This window comes from Condylura cristata, unplaced genomic scaffold, assembly GCF_000260355.1.
Source record: "Condylura cristata isolate star-nosed mole 26May11 unplaced genomic scaffold, ConCri1.0 scaffold00009, whole genome shotgun sequence".
Lineage (NCBI taxonomy): Eukaryota > Metazoa > Chordata > Mammalia > Eulipotyphla > Talpidae > Condylura > Condylura cristata.
The window spans coordinates 18,505,018-18,530,876 of record NW_004567110.1 but is presented as its reverse complement, the minus strand read 5'-3'; the positions used below and the strand labels follow the sequence as shown (position 1 = coordinate 18,530,876).

Here is a 25,859-nt window from a genome sequence, read left to right as displayed (position 1 = left end):
CTATGTTTCATCTTCTTACAAACTTTCTTTTTGATAAAGAACAGGGATGGGCAGGGGCTATTTAGAGCTCAGGTATTTAAGTTAGAAAAATAATCTGGAGTAGCCATGTAAACAACCAAATGCTCCTGTGAATGCTACTGCCACTTCCTAAGTTTTGTTGACTTATTTCCTATACTTTAATGGTACTTTATAGGAAAGCATGCTTTGGCAATGTGTGTTCAATTCATCTTTCAATACTTCTCGTTCTAGCAGTCCCAGTAACAGAGTGTGTTTTTAAATAATACATTTTTTTCCACTTGAAAGGTATATGTCAGATAAAAATGTCTCCTCTTAAAATTAGTTTGCATTGTGTTAACAAATTATATTTAAAAAGATGAAAACTGAAGTATTTATTTGATAGTAGATATCTAGCAGTGATGCATGTTGAAGCATTAACCCTTTTCTATAACAACCGCAGATAATGTATTTTTGAAACAACTTACTGTTTGAGAAACATTATAGTAAAATAAAATTTAACTAATTTGACTTGCTATTTTGTGATTATGAAAAATTTCAAAGTAGAATTACCTATACTCATAAATGTCAAAATTTCAGTTTTTTAATCTCTTACATGAGATGTATAAATACAAATACTGTTTAAAATTATGAAGTATAATTTTATTTTTTGCTTCATGATTAACATTTTCTTCATATTAGTTTACTTCTCTTGAGAACTATAAGAAAATACAATTTAAAAAAGTATCGATTTTACCAACTTCGTACATTGTTATTGTCATTTTAAAACTTCTTATTCTTCTTCCTAACAACCTGTACACAAGAATAATAAAGTTGATATATATGTTTAGTAAGGCAAAAACTATATATAGAATCACATACTTCTGAATGTCTTAATAAAAAATAAGTATCCTAATATAAACAGACTGAATTTCCCAGGATGTCTCAAACTTGGAAGTATGCAGCATATAAAATAACATTTGTGTAGTCAAAATGAAAAATAAAATGGATAGAAGAGTGGTATCTTTTAGCTCCTCTTAGAATTCCAATAATTCCCACACAATGTTATTTAAAAATGTCGCAAGTATAATATTTTCAATCTGCAAACATTAACTTTTGTATTATGTTGACATGATGAAATTTATGTCAGAGTAATTTCAACTGACATTTCCATTTTCTATTCCCTCCATAATGTATCAAATAATTTGTATATGATAAAAAAACTTTTGGAACTATTTATTTTCCCTAAAAATGAACAGATTCAACTTTGAAAATGTTTTAACCATATAAATATAATAAGAAAATCATAATTTTATAATAAAGAGCTTTGAAATAACCTATTTTGTGCTTTCCAAACAAGCAGCCAAATTTACTCGATTACTTTCTACCCAATAATAGCTGCAATTTTGAGAATTTTTCAAATTGAATAAAATGCAAAAATAATACATTAAAATTATGCCACTGTAAAATATTTGATAACATACAAGTTCCATGTTTGTTTCTATAATTGACAGTGTTCATATTTGTGTACTTATGTTACATATACAAGTCATTAAACATAGGCAAATCTTTTTCTGATGTAACAATAAGAATAATTTGTTAGTTATAGACTCATGTCATAAGATAACTGAATAATATTTACAAAGCTAAAAACATACACTTATTAAAAATGATGTGTTTTATGACTAGTCTTTTTCACTATCAATATGTCATTTCTGAAGTCTGATGTGTTACGAATGGCCTTCCAAAACTTGTATCTGGTATGGAGAGTAGGGCAGGGGATTTCTGATAACTGCTATTGACTTGTCTTACAAAAATGCATAGCGCTCCTTAAATTTTTATTCCATTTTGTTATCATAATGTAGATACTCTAATGCCAGTGACTCTTCATCAGAGATTAATGCATGAACTTCAGATGATCTATAAACCTTTAATGCAAAGTAGGGCAGCACACAATTTGTACATTTTAGATCATTTCTTAAAGTTTTAAAAAGTAAATTAAATTACTAATTAATGTACAATATAATAAAATCATAAAGAATTTGGATAAATTAAATTAATATGATTTCCTTAAATGAAAATTTGCTACTATACAGTTTTTAATTTGGAAAGTTATGCTAAATTTAGATATATTCAAACAGAAATGTCTGCTGGAAACCCTAAATTTGAGGAATTTTACTCTGTTTTTAACTTCACATCCTAGAAATACAAAACTATAATGTTATCACCAGACTAGGTGTCTTGATTTTCTCTTAATATTTCAAAACGATGGCATAAATTTAAACAGCAAAAATCTGAGTTGGGAGTTTACCACATTAATTCATTAACTCAATACACATTTAAATACAAGAATATATTGAATCATCATCATGCATGTTATATAGATATTAATGCAGTTAATTTGGTAAATACACAAACATTTTGATAAAAACACACACAAACAACACAGACACCACAAACTTCACTCTTGCACCAGAGAAAGTAACAAAAAGGAGTACACTCACAGATAGAAAACTTGTTGCTGTTGTCTTTCCCTGGAAACAATTTAAATCCTCTAGATTTAAAATCTATGGCCTTTTTCACTAGTTAAGAAAACAAACAAAAACATGTATCAGGAAATACAATTTTAAAATGAAATTCAAGTTAACAAATTTTGTTAGCATGGAATTATGCAAGTTAAAGAAACTGCTGTCTTACGTCTTATAAAGTGTACCCAAATAAATTAAGAAAGAGAAATTAACAACATAATCACTAGTAAAATACCAAGCAGTGTAGAAGGATTTTAAGTACTCTATAAAGAGTACATGTATATGTATTTATATAGAGATGTATATGTAGAGGTATTTTAAAAGTCTATCAATATTTTTATACAAGAGCAAAATATTCATATTTTTGTCACAAACCACTTGAATTCATTGAATTTTATGAAATTAAATAGAAAAATAAAAATACTGACTATAAAAGTGAAAATATAATGAACTTGTTTTATTGTATTTTTTAGGTAGTTCATCTAATTGAAATAAATATTAGTATGCATTTAATAAAATGAAAATAAAAAAATAAAATATTTTCATTATTTCAACCATGTATTTCCATAGTCATTTCTGTAAATATTTGATTGATATAAGTTCATATTGCACAAAATTTGAAAGTGAATTACATCTACTTGGAGTTACTCTGAAATAGTTTTTTCATATGGCTCTGGTATATTTCATTTCACACTACATTAAAATAATTACTGTGGGGATCTTGACTTAAAAGTAAATTCAATGAAGTTTAAAATTAAAAAAAAAATACCTTTTCAAATAGTTTGAAGGAAATTATTCTATCCTTTTAAGTATAAATTATTTTATAACTATAATTGCTATGGAATTCTTACAGTTATAAAGAATAATTCAGAAGGTAATCTTATTTAAATTTTATACCAAGTAAAATAAAGGAAATTTACTGCATTGAAACTACATTGAGACAAATTTATTATAAATTGATCCAATGAGATATTTAAATATAAACTATTTTTCTTAAAAAAAAAAACAGCATGGACAAGAATTCAAGGGATATAGTTCTCTCAATAATAACTGAGGAATTTTCTAAATATCAGGTTTATGTATAAGAATGGTAGGTTCATAATCCTGATATAAATGTAGAAAAAGCAAAACTGATTTTTGTTATTTTACAATGGTGTTTTTCCACTAATTCTGAATTGCCTTTTACCCAATCAGTCCAAATTAAATAAATTTACTGATTTTCAAAACCTTAAGCTTATTGTCTTCTTTTTGGTATTCACAAAAGTAGAAAGGTAAAGAAAGTCCTTGATGGGTTACTTAAATATATAGTTAGAAACTGTCTATGCAATGTATAAAAAATAAGAGAAAAATATTTTGGAGCCAGTTTTAAGAGATCTGAGTTTTTATCAATAATAAGTGTTTGGCTTTGGACTCCTCTTTTGCAATAAGAAGCTGAGATTGGATGACTGCTCAGTTATTTTATAGTTCTGTGATTCTTTATTTGTGATCCTTTGTTTACAGTGAAAGAATGACTACATCTCTCTTAAATGATGTATTTTTATTGTAATTCTCTTCCACACCCCACCCATGTGGTAAGCTAAAGTTTAGTCCTACTGAAGTGTTCAACTACTCAAAATTTAGCTCTGCCACTTGTGAATTTTCCTGCTGCAACAAAATTATTTTTAACAGAATTTGCATTTTATATTTTGAGGCATAACTCTAGATTCTCCCAATCCAAACATGAATAGAAGTATATAAATGCTACCTCTACTTGTATCTGCATTGTAAAATTTAACTTTAAATAATATAAGTAGGAAGATCATTCCATGATAATATAAATAAAAATTTGAATTTAAGGAATGAAGAAAAGTAAATTAAAATGCCCAAAGGAGAAAACTACATCAAAGTCCATGGGTCAAAGAGCTTAGTTCAAAAATGTTACCCGGAAAAAATAATGTTGGTAACCACTGAAGGGGTATGTGTATGAGGCAGGTGTTTAAATGATGTGCTTATATCTAACTGCGTTTTGCATTTGGGTGAGCTCAGGAGTAATACCTTGTTCAGAAAAAATCACCACAGAACAGAACGTTAGTTTCCTTGATCTATCTAAATGGACAAGCCTTTAATTTGGTTTTCTTTGTAAGCATATATTTATTAGTTGTTACTTTAATATAGGTACAAAAGTTGGAAGGTCAGCAGAATATCTTAAAAGTCAAAAAAGTAGGGAATGAAAAATAATTTAAAATTTAAATTCAATTACTAACATGTTTTAGACCTTTTTATAGTCTCAACTGAAATAAAATATACTATACACATATGAATGTGTGTGTGTGTCTTTATATGGAAAAATTGAAAGGACAAATATTGTAAATACCAATTGCAAGAACATGCTAATTTAAATTATGTATTAGGAAATTGTTAAGTCACAAGTATGTCCCATAAGAATATGTATTACCAGGTATATGCATATTAACTCTTACTATGTCATCAAGCAATGAGTGTTACTAGTAACTATATTTAACATTTAAAATTAACCTGAACTTTTTAAAGGAGTATAATAAGAATGTAAAATTTATTTCATCATAAATTAAAACATGCTACCTTTTTTACTATGTTAAGAAAATATCAAAATATAATGTATTATTTGTGCCAAATCCTTCTACCACACTGTGAGTTTCCCAAAGTCAAAAGTAGTAAAATACCATTCCTTGTACAACTGTGTAAGGAACAAATGACTGTTAAGTTTTGTCTCATTTAACCTAAAGGCTTTTTGATAGATGATCATGAATAAGGAAAGGAAGATGTAATAAAAGGATGAATGTTCAAGAGAAGGCAATTCCATGTGCCAGGCTATTTTCTAAGTACACAAAAACTATACATATATTAAGAAATTTAGAAAGAATTAAATACAAGAATTGTAGAAATATGCAGAGAGACCAATTTCCTTTGGCATTTTACATACTGAACAATTTTTACTCATTTTTACTGATTTTTATTACTTCTTTGGTTTAATTCATGATCCCTCTTAGCATAGCAGAACTATTTAATAATATGTAAATAACGTGTCAAAGGTTTTGGGAAAAAAAAAACACATTAATCCAAGTATCAAATTCATTCTTGATTAGTTGTAAGCCACTGAGAATCCATTTTGTTTCTCATCCTTGTTAAAAATTTTAAACCACTTTAGGATTATCTTTGTAGTATTTTCCAGATCAATCTTCCATTATTCTGCAGAATATATTTAAATTCCAAAATACTTTTCAAAACTTGTTTAAACCTTATTTAAACCTTTATCATCTAAAGTCACATATTTTAAATGATTAAAACTATTATTTCCTATTATGAATATTAGTAACAGATACTTGTATATTAGTGAAGACATTGATTTTGATCCAAATAATCAATATTTGTGTGTGTGTTGGTGGGGGGAAACAGGTGACACAGGACTTCATGAAATATGGGGAATTAGTGGAATAAAAAGTTTGGGAGATAGCAGATATAGTGTTGGTACTGGGCTTTAATGTTAGAAAACTGGCATCACTATACAGATGTGACCATGGGAATTAAATATCAGTTGGCAATCTGAAAAAGATGACCGGAAAGATCATTCTATTCCTGATCTTCTAAAATTTAATCACCTGGTTTCAAGTTCCCTATTTGAAAAATTGATAAGACTATTTAAGACTTAATATCAAAATATCCATATTTTAAAATTTTGTTATGTCTGTAAACTTTTGCACCTTAATATAGCATTTTCTTTGAAAAAGAAAAAACTTTTAGCATTAATAAACAGATCATTATTTCACTGGAAAATAACTGCCTCGAATTTGTGTGGGATTCTTTCAGGAAAACAATTATTTACTAAATCGCATCAGCACATACACAAGCCCTTTTCATTTTCTTTCTTAGATCATATTCTAACAAAACAAGAAAGTTAAAGTGAATGCAATATTCTAATATTATCATAATCTTACAAATGTATTCTTTTCATTTTGATAGTAACATCTTGCAAGTGGCAGTAGCTATGATTATGTCTGTGGTTAATTCTGATGAGAATTTATTATAAAATTAAAATAATTTCATTTGACACAGTTATTTGTATTTTATTGAAGGTTATTTGTATTTTATTAATTTTATTTATTGCTTATTTTAACTTTTAAATATTTCTGGGTCATATAGCAATGATATGTAAATAAAATATATAAGCATATTAGTATATACCACATGAACATTTGTAGAAGACAATTTCTTCCACAAAATGTTAAAATAAAAGGGTAAAACATATAAAGAAATTTATTGATGAGAAAAGTAGTGGTATAACCAAGTACACTTGAAAGTATGGAAATATTCATTTATTGAGCTCTGTATATTAGACTTACGCAAGATTGAAAATATTCTGATTTAAATGTTGAAATGGGACCAATTAAATGCTATTATAAATTGAAGACATGCAATTTTATAATCTTCAATGTATTCTCATTTTTGAAAATCAATGGAGACATGTAATAAATACATTGCGGATACCCCAACATTTCTTTAAGTCCGAAACTTTTATTTATGCTACCATGCTAGTTTGTAGCTAACACTAACCCTTGCATATAGAATATGTTTGTATAAAATTTATGAGGTGCCTAAGAAATGTACAATCATATATAACACCACTATTCTTAAAAGCTACAATAACTTTATGAATTAGCACATAACAGGGGTTCAGTAAATATTTTCAGTATTTTTTTATTATTGTTATTACCATTTATAATGATCGGAGCTAGTCAGTTTCAGATAACATCCCAACCGGCAATGCCGCATACTAAATTTTCAACTATTTTGCATTATATATATATATTTTTTTAACTGTGCAAGGTTGTTACAGTGAATTATTTCATCTACTTTCCCTGAATTTCTAAGCTAAATTTTATTTTTTGTACAAAGTTAGAAAGCTCTCAAATCCTTTGACCAAAATAGCAAATTTAGTAAAAATTGTGTAGAAATAACTTTAAATATATTGTCATATTAGCTTTTATGAACATACATATAGAGACATCCAGCATAATTTAAGTTGTCTTATGACAGACCCATTTTTTTACTTTTACAAAAGAAAATTTTGAAGTTACAAAGTTTGGAACAAAAGATTACAAAGCTTAAAGTTGTACCAAGATTAGTACAGAGCCCTAAAGTTGGGTGTTTTATTTTCAATCACTTCAAGCTGTGAAATAAGTGTTTTTGCTTGGTTTGCTTTGCTTTTGGTTTGGAAACCTGAACAGTGTTGAATATGAAGACAGCATGTTTAGAAAAATCCATTAAATTATTAGTAGAGATCTTTTAGACTGAATTGTTACATCTTATTAAAGAACACTTATCAAAAACCATGCAACTATTTATTAAATAAAAACTCTACAATTTTGTATATAAGTTTTCTTTCCTCCCCAAAATGGAACAAATTCAGGAAATCATAACACTTATGTAGATACAAGCAGATGCAACTGAAGTGTCTGGCGTAACAGGTCTTACAGTTATGGTGTTCTGTAAAATGTCAGGATTATGTGAAAAATGTGAGATTTTTATATTCTCTTTAGGGATTCTTATAATTGCAAAATAAAAGTCACCATATGGAAAGATTTGCCACTAGTATGGTTCACAGATACTTTTAACACTCTTAAAACTGTCTGACTCTAAGTTAATTAAGCTTTTCATCCTTGGTTTCAAGTGAAAAAACATTTTATATTATCTGTAATCCTAAAGTTAAATATTAAGAACAATTCCATTCATTTTCTTAGACAGTTTTTTTGTTTTGACATATATTCTTTGAATCGAATTTTCTTTTCTAAGTCTTATTTTTTATAACTTCTATTCTTATTGATTTTAACATAATTTCACTATAAAATTTAATGTTAAAACAGCATTTGCATTTTGTTATTTAAAATATAAGACATAGTTCTTTGTATTTATTTTACATCCAACATCAGTGATCACTTCTAACATGAGACAGACTGAGAAAGAGGCAACAGCCTGAATGATAGTGATCACAAAATGAGTATAATCAGCCTGAGATAAATGGACTATCTCATTTCACTACAAAATTCATCAACATGTTAATATTTTTTCATTTTAAAAATTCCCTAATAATGTAAGCAAAAACATCATCCGTCAAAAGATTTCATATTGCTCAATTTTATCCAAGTTCCTCACTATAGACCTTGGCGTTAACACTTGACTTCTGTTTAAAGTAACTATACAAGGGTTGTAATAATTGAACTTGATGCCAAGTTATGTTACTAAACTCATGACTACTGAAGAAGCAAAGTACTCATTAAAACTATGTATGTTCTATATTGTCCATTTACATTTCCATATCAACATGTTTTCTTGTTCTTTTTACAAAAGCTTCATCTGCATAGGCTACATCTTCTTCTAAAAACTATGGAATTATACTAGCACCATTGACATCTGGGAGAATATTAAAGAAAGTTGATAATCAAGTCCCACATCAGACCTAGTGAATTAGAATTTGTGGTTTAACAACATTCCCAGGTTATTTTATTAACATCTAAGTTTGAGTAGTACTGCATTCTATTCCTAGATACCCCCTATTCACTGCAAAATTCTTTCAGGAGGCTGGAGGGAGAGAGGAAAGTACCATCAAGATCAGTCTGCAGGGTTTCTCACCATTATATTGACTGGAGTTGGAAAGGACCCATAATTGAAGGTCATTAACATTTCATGTCAATCTGCTCTACCTGTCTCTCTTTCAAATATACCCTGTCATCACAATGGGTTGGGAATGGTGATAGCCTAACTACTATTACTCTAAATTAAAATGGCATGCTTCCTTTTGGTTCCCTTACATCCTTATCCTTTGGTTCATTTACATACTCATTTAGAGATAACCCTTCTATTTGTAAACCTTCTTTGACTAAGTCTATTGCATTTATCCCCAGTGGATTCTGAGATATATAAAACTGGCAAATGAAAATCATTAGGTATTTGAACTTTCAGGTACTATATTAAATAACACATCTTAAATTGTCTGTGACCACACACTTTTACTTCACAAGATATATCTAGGTGGGAATAAGGTGGTTTTTACTCATTGTACCATCAGTTCTTTGTATCTAGTGAAGGTTTTGAAGATCTAAATCACACAACTATCCTCTTTTTAGCAATTTTCTCCTTAAGAAGCACTGAGAATTAAAAGGAGGATAGAACAGATAAAAAGAAAACTGAGTTGCCTATCTGGAAAGTGTGTCATATCTGAAGAATAAAATTTACAAGATAAAATATGGGGTTCTTAATAGAAACTTGAGATAAATTGTCACAAAACTGCTTTGGTAAAACTTATACATAAGATCAATATGAATAGTGTTGAAGAGTGCTATTTATTTCAGTTGTTTACATAATTCTCTAACAACACTGCATTAAAGCTATATATTTTATTTCTAAGGCAATCAGTTACCTAATAAATTTAAAGCCTGTGTTAACTGCTTTCTTACTTTGTTTGAATATATTTACCTTATGAGGTTTTTAAATAAATAGCACATACTTTCTTCTTAAAAAGGCTCCAGGAAAGGGATGTTATCACTTATTAGTTTTATGTCTAAAACATAAAAGTTTTTTATGCCTACTGTCTAATTTCAACCACGAAACAATTATTCAAAACTAGATTATAGATGTTAGAGAAAGAAGGGTTAAGTAGATTGGCCAAGGCCATTCACACGTTACTAAAATATATTAAATTAATTGATATTAACATCTATAGCACCACTTGGCTATGAATAGCAACATTACACATACTAAAATTTTATGGGACCAGTATTTCGTATCCAATTGTTTGCAATGGAAAGATAACATAAAAGTTAAGTCATCTGACTTTAAGTTTATTATGAATCAAATCCACATTCATTGAATTTATATTGAGTAAAGATTCATTACTTACTAACATTGCCATGTATACCCTCACCACTTAAAGCCTTTTAATCATTATCTTAAAAGTATAAACATGACATTTGAAAGGTCTGACAAGGCAAATTACCACTCAATATTTAAATAATCATATATGTTTTTAGTTGTGTGACCTTTGCACTCTTTTCTAATGGGAAGTTTTAAAGAATTGATCAAGTTTTGAAAAATGAAAATAATAGAATTTCTCATTGCTAGATAAAATCAATCTAAGAATTCTTCTCACTTTCATCTCCTTTGCCATCATCAACTGCCATTTGAAGAAAGTTTAAACAAACAAAAATCAAGAATCAACAGTAAAAAAAGGTAGATCATGATTTTTAATACACATGATGCAATAATGAAGAGGAAAATATTCTATGCAATGCACCCCAAATCTAACACCATGCTGTTCTACCATATATGAAGGTTTTCTTCCTAAAATTGTTAAGCGTAATTATGTGATTTCACTCTATGCACAGCAGAGCATCCATATGCTCTAGAAAACTACATGCAAAGAAAGCAGCTTGTTGAAAAAGTGGGTAAAAATGCCCTGAAATAATTTTGAATAAGATAAAAATGTCTGTAACATAGGGCCATTTTTTCATACTCTAAAAGGCAAAGTAGTTTGCTTTAGCACCAGCTTTGAGCACAAATAAAAAGTCTACCCCCTTCAACATATTTTAACAAGGGAAAAGGTTTAAAAGTTACAAATGTTGCATTAATGTGACCATCTTATTCACAAGTGAAATAATCAGCTCTGGATATCATATGAGAAAATCAGTAACACAAAACCATTTTCATCTCCGACCTTTAGGTTAAACTTTCTCCTTTAATCAGTGCAGCACATTTTATTATAAGTGTCCCTTGTTTGCCCATTCTATAAAAAAAAATGAGCACTAGTATATTAATATAAAAATAAGCCATCAAGATAACTGATTAATGATTACTGACGAGCATTATATGGAGTTAAAAATCTGATAAAAATAGCACTTTGAAATAAAACAGCTGTTAGGGTCTGAGGGATCAGTTAAAAGTGGAAAGATGTATGCCTCCTAAAATCTACTGACAGTGAAACAGAAACAAGGGTTATCAGAAGTTTATAAATTTCTACATAGAAATAACTCAAAGCATGGTTTAAGGAGTAGCATTGGATAAAATATTAAAATGATTCCTTGTAGATTTGTCACTGTGAAAAATTAATTTTAAGCGATTAATATTGTCATAAAAGTCTTCAAATATTAAAAGTATTTTTATCTAATACCTTTTAGAAAAGTGTAAACATATTTCAAAGTAAATTCTAACATTTTATATTTTTCTCTTCTTTCTCCCTTAAGGCATGTAGTCAATAAAATATAAAGGGATTGAGTTTATAAAAGCATATATACATATACTGTTATGAATGGTACTTTTTGACAGTTACACAAATATGAAATATGTAATGGAATAATGAAATGAGAGTACTCAATAAATTATTATGTAATTAAATAATAAATTGATACATTTCTGGACATGGACTTCTAAATTACTACAGATATCAACACTGAACACAATTTTACAAAAAATAATATAATTAGGAAAAAGTCTAGAACAATGAAAAAACAAAAATAAAGATATTCGTAAAGCATGCAGCAATCTATATATAGATAGTACACCCTCTTATATGTTAACAATTCCCTTTTGTTAAATAATGTAGTTCTTTAACAATATTAGAACAATTACATTAATATTAATATTTTAATAAAGTACCTGACAAGAACCATATGTAACCAGGTAATTTTTTAGAAGTTATATTTTTTCATTCTATAATTACTTATCTAAACATGTATTAAAATCAATACATCAGTAAGTCCCAATAGGAAGGTTCTGGGAATTCAAGCAGTCAAATACAATTTCACCACTATAAAAAATAGAAGATGGGCCCTCCCTGGTGGCGCAGCGGGTTAAAGCGCTGCACTGAGAAGCTAAAGCCACTTCCACATGAGTTCAATTCCCGCCTGCCCCGGAGGTGACCACATGGTGTGGCAGACCTCTCCTGGCCCGCCCGCTGCTCCCCTCAGCAGTGTACTTCATCGATCTGCCTGTTCTGCTCCCCACTCTGTCTCTGGTGAAGCCTCTCACCGCCCCTGAGCCTCTGGCCTGTACCCCGGTTCTGTATGTACAAATAAATAAATCTTAAAAAAAAAAAATAGAAGATGATGCTTAATTATTTAATCATGAAATTTTGACTTGCAACTAATTTTTGCTACTTTCTGCCACTATCAGTTTTAGCTTTTTTCGGTTCTGAAAAAATGGCAAACAAAATGAACTAAAATCTTAAAATTTCTTTTTGCTACTAGATTAACACACTTTAAAATAAATTTCTCAGAAAAAAAATTAAGGTAAAATTTAATGCGTTAAAGTTTGACTGGACATACTGCCCAATTTATTTACTCATTGGTTTTTCCAATGTAATAACTATTGTTATCAGCTCAGTCATTCTTAAGTGACAACAGAATTATCATAAAGTTGACACAGAATTGACCTTTGTCCTAAAATATATCTTTGTCCTAAAATAAATTCTAATAAAGCCCCCACATTATAGTCATACTTACAGTACTTAAATTTAAATTTTAATATATTATCTGAGAGAGATCATCAACATTGTGATGACTCTAGTGGAGAACAAGATCTCATGAAGAATGTACAGAGAACAGGCATTTGATTTTTATGATCTCTCTTCATGATAAATATCCTAAATGTAAGTTCTTGCTATACCATGTATCAGTATGACAACTACCCTGTTAGAAATGCAGAATCTCAGACTTCACTCTTATCCCCTGAAGTTACAATCTACAACTGAGAAAGACTGCAAGGTAATTTGTGTTGACACTGACTTAAGACTTATACTTGGAGATCTAGTAACTACAAGTATCAGTTATTAATTGCACCTCTGTATACCTTACTAATTCATCTGCCAGTTTTTATTTACGTAAACTTACTTCTTCAATTTCTTGCTAACGTGTCTTTTAAAAAGTACATTATAAAATATCACCACTAAATGCCATCGATGGTGACCTATCAATGATCTATTAGATTAAAATAAAGTTCTTGTTGTGTCTCAGATGGCTGACTTCTAAGTTCATCTTTACTACTCTCCTGCTTGTTCACTCTATGCACCCTGCACTTTTTTCTCAAGCAATATCCAAGTTGTTTCTTGCTCCAGTTTTTGCTGCCTGGTATGCCTTCTCCTCTAACTTCTGTATGCCTATCTCCATGCTGTTATTTGCTCTCAATTTTGAATTTCACTTTTGTTTAAGATTAATTATTTATGCATATAGAATTAGCATACAGGCCAGAGGTGCAGGGGCAGTGTGAGGATTCACCAGAGGCAGAGTGACAAAGTACAGTGCTGAGGGGAACAGCAGTGGGTCAGGAGAGTTCTGCCAGGCCATAAGGGTCACCTCCCTGGCAAGAACTCAAACTGGTGCTGATGTGGGTGCTACAGGAAGCTTCACAGTGCTGCACTTTAACACACTGTGTCACCAGGGTGAGTCCCTAGAATCTGGCTCCTTAGAGAGGCCTTTCCTAACCATTGAAACAAAGACAGTCCTCTTGGCATCACATAGACTATTTTAATTTTCTGCCAAACCATTACTACTTTCTGGTAGTTATTTGTTTACTGTCTTCTTCCCACTTGAATACAAACTTAATGAAGCAGAGTCTACTCAGTTTTACTCAATGATGTAGACTCAATAACTGAAACGAAATTTGGTATATAAGTACTCAGGAAGCATTTGCTAAATAGTGAAACACATTAGGAAGGAAAATAAAGGAAGGAAAAAAGAAAGGAAACAGTAGAGTGGGAAGAAGGTAGGAAAGGAAAAAGGAAAGGAGGAAGGAAGGAAGAAAAGAAGATAGAATGAAAGTAAAAAAAAAGAGACAGACAGGGAGAGAGGGAGGGGAGAAAACAAAGGAAATAAGAAAGTAAAAGGTCTTGAAGATAGCAACAACATCCATCTTGGACACTATGTAAATAATAAACTAAGGTTTGCCTTCAAATGGACAGTTAGGGATATAAGTCTTATATGGGACCATTGGACTGGGAGAAATATACATATGATTGGAAAAAAGAGCATTTCAATGTCTAACTTTCTTGATAGTAACATTGGCCACTTCTATAATTGTCTTTAACAGTGGCTACACAATTAGGTAACCCCATGCCAAATAAAACATCAAGAAGAAATAGATGATAAAAATGTTGCCTAAAATGCAATATTTTAGTATAGATTTAAACTCAAGATTAGAAAGCAGTGTTTATTATATTATTGATATCTTCCTTGATGCATAAATGCTTTATAAAAATCCAATTTTTCCATAACACTGTGTTCTTCTTAATGATTGCTTCCTGAAGCACACAATTTATACCTGAACAAGCTAAATATTAGAATACCCTTATTTAAAATAAACTTGTGTATATTCTTGATACACTTCATTAAATTTCATACACTAAATTCTGCAATCTATGACTGAAAAGGTTTGGACTTTTTAATGTATAAGAACATACTATGGTTTAAGGTAGCAGTAAGATATTCACAATTATATATATACACTATTCATTATCTAGTTACCCTTAGATTTAGCTAATATACATATATATATTTTTTTCTTTCTGGCATTATCTCTATGACTTTTCATCTGAAAATACAGACAATCTCTTATACTTCTTTTGAATCTATCACATGCTTAGCACAGAGATAATGAGTTCAATAAAACCCTCCTATTAATTGCCACACATTACACTGCCTACAGAGGACAGCAATAGTGGACTATGGGTGTCCTGTTGGTAGGAATGATATGGTAACACCTGAGGGGGAGATTCTATACTTTACTATACAACCAACAATGTAAGACAAAGTTAAAGCAAGTAGATATAAAGATTGATTGATAAAATATCTAAGTTAATAAATTAACTTCCTCAGAGTATTAATTCTTGTGAAGATTAAACATCAAAAACAATTAAATGGCATATTTTAGAATTACAAATATATACTCTATAATAAAATATTAATGGGATTTTTGAAATCAGTATCTGAATTTGCAAATAGTTGAAATATTTAAAATTTATTTTAAGGTGGGTAAAGAGCCTATACTGAAAAGCTTATGGTAGGCACATGCAAACTTAATTTTCACACAACAGTGTCTTGTCTTGTTATTGTTATGTCTTTTGAATAACAGTGTTACATATGATGTAACTTTACTTCTAAAGTAAACTAGAAATGTAGTGGAGATATGTCTGATAGTGTCTCCTTTTTTTTGTTGAATTATACAAATTTACAGATTAATTAAAACATTATTGCTTATAATAAATTTAAAGGTTTGTATTAACAGGGTTTAAATGGATAGTTCCATGAAATTTACTATTCTTACCTTAAAACAAAATAATAAAAAGTTGTATTTAAAATAATCTATGATTAAAATTGGTTTTATTTTAAGTTTTTTCATGTAAGTCCGCATTAAATTCAATTTTATTTTACTCTGTATACAAAACTAAAACAAATTCATCTCTGCCGATATGATCAATAGTTATAAAATTTAATAAAATTAATAATACATATATGACCCTACAAAATATTATATATTCACTTTTTATCACTGAAAACAACTACTATGGCTGCTCAACAACAGTGGATAGAACTTGGCTACATGTTATTAAAAATAGGAGTATCATTCTATCACAATTACCAAAAAAACTGTCAACTTATGTGAAATAAAGCACATTTTAAGATTGTATGATATGACTATAAAAATCTTGAGAAAGAAAAAAAACCATTGTGTTTAGAATTTATATTAATTTAATTTAGCTATTTGGGTTTGGGATGAGCCATTTATAGACCTTTAATGTTAACCCTGTGTCAGTTCTATGATGTGTGACTTTTTCTCACATTAATAGGAAGCCTTTTTATCCTACTAATATATTCATTCTCTGTATAAAAGCTTTTTAATTTAAGGTATTCCCAATTGTTCATTCTTGTTATTTCCTTTGTCTTAAAGTTTTGCCTACGCATGCTGAGTGAGCAAATAACTCAGAAAATAATTACTCTAACAAAGAGCTGAAGGACTGATGCAATTAAAACTATAAGACACTATTAGAGGATATATAATAAGGCATAAAAAAGAAGGAAAAATATCCCATGTTCATGGATTGAGAGAATAATAATAGTCAAAATAAGCATTTTATCAAAAGTGATGTGTGTGTGTGTTCAATGCAATCCCTATAAAAATTCCATTAGTTTCCTTTTATTATTTTTTTTAAAGATTTACTTATTTCTGCATACAAAACTGGGGTACAGGCCAGAGGTGCAGGCAGAGTGAGAGGATTCACTAGAGACAGATCAACAAAGCACACTACTGAGGGGAGCAGCAGGTGGGTCAGGAGAAATCTGCCACATTATGTGGTCACCTCCAGGGCCAGGGATAGAACAAATGCTGAAGTGGCTTTAGCTTCTTAGTGCTTTAACCCATCGCGCCACCATGGAGGGCCCATTTATATTACTTTTAAACTTACTATCTGCTCATAAAAATTTGCATACACTGGCCCTCCCTGGTGGCGCAGCGGGTTAAAGCACAGCACTGAGAATCTGAAGACACTTCCGCATGAGTTCGATTCCCGCCTGCCACCTGCCCCGGAGGAGACCACATGGCGAGCCAGACCTCTCCTGGCCCGCCCGCTGCTTCCCTCAGCAGTGTACTTCGTCGATCTGCCTGTTCTGATCCCCACTCTGTCTCTGGTGAAGCCTCTCACCGCCCCTGGGCCTCTAGCCTGTACCCCAGTTCTGTATGCACAAATAAATAAATAAATCTTTAAAAAAAAAAAATTTGCATACACTAGGCTCTTATGAAACTTTAATAAATGAAAAAAATTAACAAGTACTAGCTTATCAATGTTTTATATTAATGATCTGAAGGATTTCATTTAATTATTAAACATAAGTTTCTAGAAATGCAGGATATTTTATTTATTTCAATCATATTAAGCTATGCAAAATTAAGTAAACTGAGTTGAAATCACTTCAGGGATTTTCAGAAGAGATAGTTTAAGTAAATACTAAGAAATAATCTCAATAGAGATTGTACAACTGCAGTAGTAAACTATTCTGGTGAAAAATAAGATATCACTGGATATTATACTTAACATGTAAACATTTTATAATTAAATTAATTGTTTTTGGTTTATGTCTATTAATGCATATCTTTACTTAAGCACAGTTAAACAATTTATATATGTTTGGATAGACTCATAATTTCTATTCAATATCGTTTTTATATTTTATTGACATAAACACAGTACACTAATTTGAAGCTTTTATTCACCCTTAAATAATTAATTCAAATATCTTCTGTGTAGCTTTCCTTAATTTTTATATTTAGAGGTGATCAGTCCCTCTCCTTTATTCATTTCAAAAATACTGATGGCAAATGCTTTTCATAATAAATTTGTATTACTCTTTTTTTTCAAAATTATATAGACTATAAAATGGCAAGGTCTACTCTGTACATCCTTAATCCCATATTTCACAGTATAATGTCACACACATGGAAACAGTTAAAATATATTTGCTGGATAAAAATACAAGTGTTATAATTGCTAAACACTTACATCAGCAATTATGCTAAATTATTCCACACTAATACTTATGAGGCAGGTATTCTCAGATTTAGGGAAATTGTAATACTGAGCTTTGAAAAATTATTGGTAAAATCAAGTAATTGACAAGGAGCAGAATATACAGTCTAGTTCTTTGACCTCAAAACTAACTAAGGATGTGGGAAATATTGGTAAAAATACCTAAAATACCTTTGGGAGAAAATATCTGTGATGCCTGTTGTTTTTTCTACCCAATACCTTGTTGAAGTCTCATAATAACTACTATATTATACTATTACATAGATATAAAATTTAACTTTAATATTTCATGGGACCTGCACGAGTTGATTTCTCACACATAGTAAGTAGCAAACTAAACTAGACTCCACTGAAAATGTAATTCTCACTCTGAGGACAATATGATACTAATACAGGAAACTATGGTATAGTATTAAAGTTTAAAGAATACCTAAATCATCATTACTGACTAGTATGCTCTTTGCTTTTGCTTTTTTTTTTCTGTTTTTTTTTTTTTTAAGATTTATTTATTTGTGCATACAGAACTGGGGTACAGGCCAGAGGCTCAGGGGCCGTGAGAGGCTTCACCAGAGACAGAGTGGGGAACAGAACAGACTGACTCACGAAGTACGCTGCTGAGCAGCGGACAGGTCAGGAGAGGTCTGCCACACCATGTAGTCACCTCTGGGGCAGGTGGGAATAGAACTCATGCGGAAGCAGCTTTAAATTCTCAGTGCTGTGCTTTAACCTGCTGCACCACCAGGGAGGGCCGCTTTTGCTTCTTTTTAATCTCAATTTCAAAGGACTCTTTAAATGGAGAAATTCGTGGGTGGTTTTCTTTCATTAAAAATGAATAGAAAGTGAAAAAAGGGATATCAACTTAATTGTGCTATTTAACTATAATACAATAGGAAACATTGGAATAATACTTTAGAGAATTGAAAATGTTGCGATGTATATTGTATTTTCGACTTATTCATTAATTGCATAGTATGTTAACTATAGTAAGATTTTTAGTAATTTAATATTTATGTAACTTAACACATAGGTTTTGAATACACACACAAACAAGTAACAAGTACCAAATACTAAGTGCAATTTCAGTGTTCATGTTTTATGTTCAAAGTGACACAGATATAATCTATAAATATTTTAGTTACCTTCAGGTTATTAAGAATAAATTGACAACTAGTTCTAATCTAAATATGTAATAAACTAAATTGAAATCACAGTGTAAATAGGGAAAACAACTGTAAACAATAAACTCTTATATAGTGTAAAGTGGCTTAAACTTGCAGATATCAAATGAACCTAGGCTATCATAGTCATAATTAAATATATGTTTGAGATGGTACTAAGTTCATGAAATAGTAACCATTGTATTATATTAATTTATGTTCATGTGAAATTTACTGAGTAGTGTTTATTGCAGCATTGAATTACAAAATTTCTTTGATCTTATAAAGAGGTAAGGGCAATAAGCAAAGCATTTCTATCATTTTCTTACTGTGAATTTTGAAGTGGTTATAAAATAAAAGGAATGCACTGTTGTGGGGTCCTGAGAATACGCTTGCTCTTAAAGGGGACTAAACACTAATTTTGAGAACTGAGACAAACATTAAGTAATCAAATATTAAAATAGAGGCATTTTAATATACTGAAGAATATAATTCTTGAATTATTTAGTTGTGATAAATGTTCTAATTCATAACATTATAAAGACCCATTAATTTAGAAAATATTTTCTAACTATGTCTTTGGGTAAAAGATGTTCTAGGCACTGAGAATGCAGCATGAATTAGACTCGTCATTCCTTTCCCTCACAGAACTTAAAATTTACACAAGTCAAAGGAGTACATTTATTGATTCATTTAAAATCTCAAATAGCCCACTTCCTGTATTTTCTAATTATGTTAGTATTCCAGTTGGTCATGAGCTTTAAAAAATCTCCAAGAAACACAAGACTAAAACAGTATTTGTATTATCATTTGAGTTCTATAATAAAGATAATTCCAAAACCCACCTGACTTTTATCAGTGTGAGAAAAATTTCTCATTGTTAGCTCAATTTGCTAAACAGAGTGGAAAGTATAAGAAGATAATTTTTTCTTAATTGATACTTTTATGATGTTATACTTTTTTGTTTCCTGATATGAGGAGAATTATCTACATAGTTAAGCAAATCATAAATTTTACCATGGTCTTTATACTTTTATGGGTAGCTACATTTAAGGTAAGAAAGTGATTAGAGAAGCTAAGTGAGGTATTATCAATTTAATCCTTTACAGATGACTACTGTAAGTTAGGAATTATTTTTAGAATTACTTCTTATTAAAGAAAATTAAAGTTAATTTATTTCAGTATGCATTCTGGTAGAAATGAGCTTCTGAGATATTTCTATATGATTTTTCAATCAATTTATGTAAGATGTCTTGATTTTTCTTCTTAGTGCATAATAAGTGTTGAATGGTTTTCCATTTCTTACATCATGCTCTGTATAAAATATGCCTATTCACACTACATAAACCATTGCCAATTTAGAGAATATATGATAATGAGTTGAAGACAAAGTTACAGTATACATTTTATAATTGAAGTATGCTGAATTAAGACTTATACTGATCCACATATTTAAATTGATTATTTTTATTTTTGAAAACTATGATAATGTATTATTATACACTACTCAATGAAACTTGTGACTAAGAGACAGAAAAATATGCTTGATAATTTTATGAAAGGCAAGCGTGTAGTATTTGACTAGATAATTCAATAAATGACCTAGCTTTGTGGTATATTTCTCTAAAAATTAAACCTGGAAGTTTAGAAATATTTAAAATTCAGAACCATAATTTCAATCAATAGCTGTTAAATTTCCCAAATGAGAAATATATCTTCAGTACAGTCAGGTTGGAAAATAGGTAATTCAGAAACTACCTTAGTAATAAGCTATATGAAACTAACACCAGACATGGTTCCATCTTTTCTCTATTAAATCATCTGTTTGCTCAATTTGTATAACATAAAAATATCATGCAAATACTGGAAATAGCTAATGGAATTTACTATCAGTGTGAAAATATGTAAACTTACTACAGAACTTCATAATTCATCTTCTCTTATCATCATAACAGGTATGTAATAAACAACAGATATTCAGCGGTCACTTACTATCCCTTTTAAGCATTCTTTTATCATTCTAATTTTGTCCCCTTCCCTTCTGCAAACTTTACATTGCACTTAGATTTATATTTTATTTTAATATCTGTGCTTTCAAATTACTCAGGTTTTGGCTATCACCATCTGTATTTTTCATCTATTTTTAACTCATGTTTTCTAATTCTTGACTCTCAACTGAATTCTCTATTTAGAATCATTAGCAATATAAACCTTTGGTTGCAACTAAATGGGCACAAGTAAAATAACATCCAATACCTCTATGAGTAACAACTGCAAGCTCTTTAGTTCTTTCTATCTGTTCAGCATTTCTTGGTCTTCTCCTTGTACTTTGTGTATCTGCTTGATGAGGAGAGAGCCCGTCCTTGGATGTGTTGGGGTCCAGACCTGAATTTCTGAGATTCGTAACTTGCACTCGCTGTTCCTCGGAAAGTCTATGGATGGTGACAGCTGTAACACTGGATACAGTAACATCTGCAGATGTGCTAGCAACAGCAATAGCACCAGTGGTAGTCCTGTTATGCTCCTCTAACTCACCAGTGGAGGTAGTGTGGGTCAATGTAGAAGAACCTGTGGGACACAGTAGCACTAGATGCTAACTTTTTCTTTTAAACTTGAAGTTTTTTTTTTTCTTGTAAATTTAATAAATTATATTCCCTTCTATTACCTTAAGGATAATCAACAATGATGAGGCAAAATACAAACACACCACTAAAATGTGAAATGAATAAGATCTGATGGTTGGTTTATATTAATCAGCCTAAAGATACATGTTACACAAGAAAACACCACATTTTAACTGTAACACATTAAGGGGGAAATGGTGGCACAGCAAACCCTTTAAATGGCCCTGATATGATTTTCCTCTTACTTATCCGCAGATGAATTTTGGTTAACAAATGCCTGGCAGGTGACAAGTTTTGACAGAATCAGTAAGTATATAATCACACTTTCTCTCAATAGTATGTTCTGAATTGTCTGCACCATAGCTCTTCATAACTATTGGAAAAAGAGTCAAAATTTTCTATTTTAAGACAATCAAGTAAAGAAAAGACAATTTAACATCAAACCCAAAGTGGAAACAAAATGATAAAAAAAAAAAAATGAAACGCTGAAACAACTATGAAAATATATTTTTTAAATTTTATTTTGCATAGAAGAACTGGTATCTCTGGTAAATCCTCTAAAACTCCCTGCATCTCAATGTGTTATCTTAATCTTATTTGCCAGATAATACCTAACATGGATTAAATATTCAATGCTGTGAATTATTTATCCTTTATAAACTTTTTTTGCTAATTGGATAATATTTTCAGTATTTAAGTTCAGTATTTTCTACTAGTGAGCAATATTTCAACTACTTTAAAGTAAATTTTGAGGGGAGCACATTTTTCAACCAATAAACATTAAATCATTTTATTTATAAATGTTGAAATTTACTATTTTCATGAGACTTTTATTCATAAAACCTAGCTTTAAAAATTATTTGAAAATTTCCAAATATCTCACAGAAATTTACCTCTTTACATTCTAACTCTTGAAATTCCCACAATAATTCAAAAATACATTTTCAAATATGTAAATTTAAAATTTGCTTTTACTGTCATATGATCTTTAAAGAAGATTGTCCTTGACAGTATATAATAAAAAAAAGTAAACCTGTAGTAACAGCATGAAACTAAATGAAGATGTCTTTTAAAAGAGTTTGATAAGTAAAAAAATTTGAGAAGTAAAAAGTTGTTAAAATTAACTTCTAGTTTTTCATTATATTAGTCTTGTTAGAATATGTAATTTCTGAATGTATTTTAAAGTCAATGAATGACATATGTTTTCATATACTTGTATTTCAAAAAAAAAAAAAAAACTCAATTTCACACTCTACCCAAAATGTATAAATGGATATTTAGGAGAAAAAATTATATTTTAACCACTCTAAAAGAGAGGAAAATAGCTTGATTTTTTTTTCTAAATCACATGCTACAGGGAAGCAAATTATCTGTAGGACTTGTTCTGGTGTCTAATCTCAAAATAAAGCAAGCAAAGAAGCAATGTGGCTGCTATCAATTCACTGAGCTGCTATAATCTATATTGATTTTGCATAGGAATTCAAGAAAGTTAAATGATGATTATATTTGAGTGGGCAAATATAATGAATGCCAATTATCAAATTACTTTAAATATACCTAATCTATTTGAAAGCATGAATAGAAAAATGTTTGCTGTATAATCTGAGTTCTATAAGTATTAAAATCTAGTAAACTGATATATAAGTTGGCTCCAAAATATTTACATAACTATACTTACTAACATTTAGTAATAAATCCATGGTTAATTAGATATTTAGGATACCCATGATACTGTGGGCTACTATTAACATGATCACCTAATTCACATTATTTTCCATTTTTAAGAGGGATTAGGAAATCAGGATGAAATACTGTGATTTTTTATATAATCGTATCATAATTAACAGGGATCATTGAGGGAAGAAAATTTCTTAACTATAAATTGCTAAAAATAATCCTGAATTACGGAAAATAATGAAATGTGAACACATCATAAATCAGAGTCTTCCCATTTTTATTAACACAAAAGTAAAATGAATAGCCTTTATCATATTCTACTACTGAAGTTATTATTAATAATCCCAAATAAACATTTGCATTGATTTAATCATTCTGGGATAATTCTTGGAAATAAGTCTAGGTTATTGCTCTAATTACCTTCAAAAACCTACCAATCAATTCAAACAACCATTTTCATAAATAAAATCTATACTGACTATGAGAGTTAAAAATGTTCTTAAATAGCATTTAGACTAAGGATTTGTGCTAGTAGTCTCAATCTTAAAATCTTCAATTTTAGAGTTCTACTTCTGGGTATTGGTGGTTATGATTCAAAACAAGTCTGTTAACCTGAATGCAGAAAAGGATGTAATGATAAAATTACATTGGTAAACCCACCTGGCCAAATAAATATTTCTATTAGATATTGACCAGTTAGTTCTTATGATTTACTTTTGGGTTGAAAATCTTCCTTTGCCATGCTAGAATACATGTTTCCTGAAGGCTGAGATTTTTGTATACTGTATTTAGTAACTAATAGTCTAGCATTAAAACAGTGACCAATTCATAGAAGATGCTCTAGAAATACTCCTTAAAATTAAGGAAAAAATAATTTAATAATAATGTTAAATTAATAGAATAGAAAATGAAAAAAATGAAATGTGATTATATTTTTAGCATGATGAGTTGTATCTGAAACTGTAATGAATAAAGAGTAATTCTGGAGAGAAAAGTGATAATTTGGGTTTTTAACCTTCAAAAACATCACTTTGAAAAACTGTATAGTTCAAAATTTATTTGCATAAAAGTTGAAATTTTTGTCACCATTCCCAAAACATAAAAGTTTACTTTGTTAGTGCGAAATTATTTTACTTAGAATATTCAAATATCTGCATAGTGAAAGGAAGTTATATCTCATAATGAAAGGAATAAAAGTGCATCTAAATTTAGTTAGATATTTGATATGTATAGTGGAAATATAAAGCAATAACATTGATTTCCTTTATAAGGCAATAAAATTACCCATAATCATACAGATATATATTTTGTATGTACAACCACTTTATTTAAACTGCAAACCAATTTAGAATGCTGATTTTGGTACCATGTTAAATTGGCAGTGTCTGAAACACAGATTTTTAAATTGTCAAAATGTACCACTAACAGTTTAAAAGCACTCAACAATTTTGCTTACATATGTTTATGAGGTAATTGTCAATGTAGGAAAATGCCTTAGAAATATGCATACCACCAACTCAACATTAAGTATATAGTAGAGTTAAACCAATATTAAAGTATGGTAGCTTAATTTCTTGATATAAATTTAAGTATGCTACAAAATTATATAAACAATATATTCAGTAATACAGTTATTAATTGCATGTAACACATACAACTCAAATTAAGAAAATGTACATTTAGAAAATCCATTCTTCATTTTGAAATTAAGTCATGTGTACACGATGTAATTTATCACACTAGAATTGCCTGTCATTAAACTGATTAATATACTTAAAAGTAAATGTATACAATTATACATGGCTGAAATATAATTTAATTAATATTCTTTAACAAAACATTCCCCAATACAACAAAAAGAAGATGAAATGGTTTACATATAAATATATATAAGCATGCTTCTATAAAAATTATATTGTCTTTGGAGTTATGACAATGGAAAATGATACACATCACATATGTAAAGTGGAAAATGCATTTAGTAGTAACCTTCACATTAAATTTAGATTTTAGATCTTATTATAATGAAAATTATGTTTGTAAATGCTTAGTGCAACAACAGATCTGTAAGCAACTAAGCATAACTCATATGAAGTATTTTTATAAATATGTCATTAAAATGTATCTAATAAAACTCCATGTCATAATTTAATTTGAATTCCTATTTGAATCATTTTATTAAAACATTTTATGATGTTATTTTGTAATAATGTTTACCTCATCAAAGACATAAAGAACAGAACATGTTACTAAACATATTAGTGAACTGCCCAATAGATGCACAACCATCTAAGTACAT

General features: G+C 29.5%; 1 protein-coding gene across 1 annotated transcript in view; it reads right to left on the bottom strand.

Moving 5' to 3' along the window:
- The window catches only part of CSMD3 (CUB and Sushi multiple domains 3), a 764,662-nt gene that overhangs the window by 459,478 nt on the left and 279,325 nt on the right, over positions 1 to 25,859 (bottom strand). Inside the window, exons 7-8 of the mRNA XM_004679632.2 lie at positions 21,516 to 21,827; positions 2,499 to 2,576 (exon numbers count right to left, since the gene is read on the bottom strand). Of these exons, the coding sequence (XP_004679689.1) occupies positions 2,499 to 2,576; positions 21,516 to 21,827 (390 nt within the window). The remainder of the gene's footprint in view (positions 1 to 2,498; positions 2,577 to 21,515; positions 21,828 to 25,859) is intronic.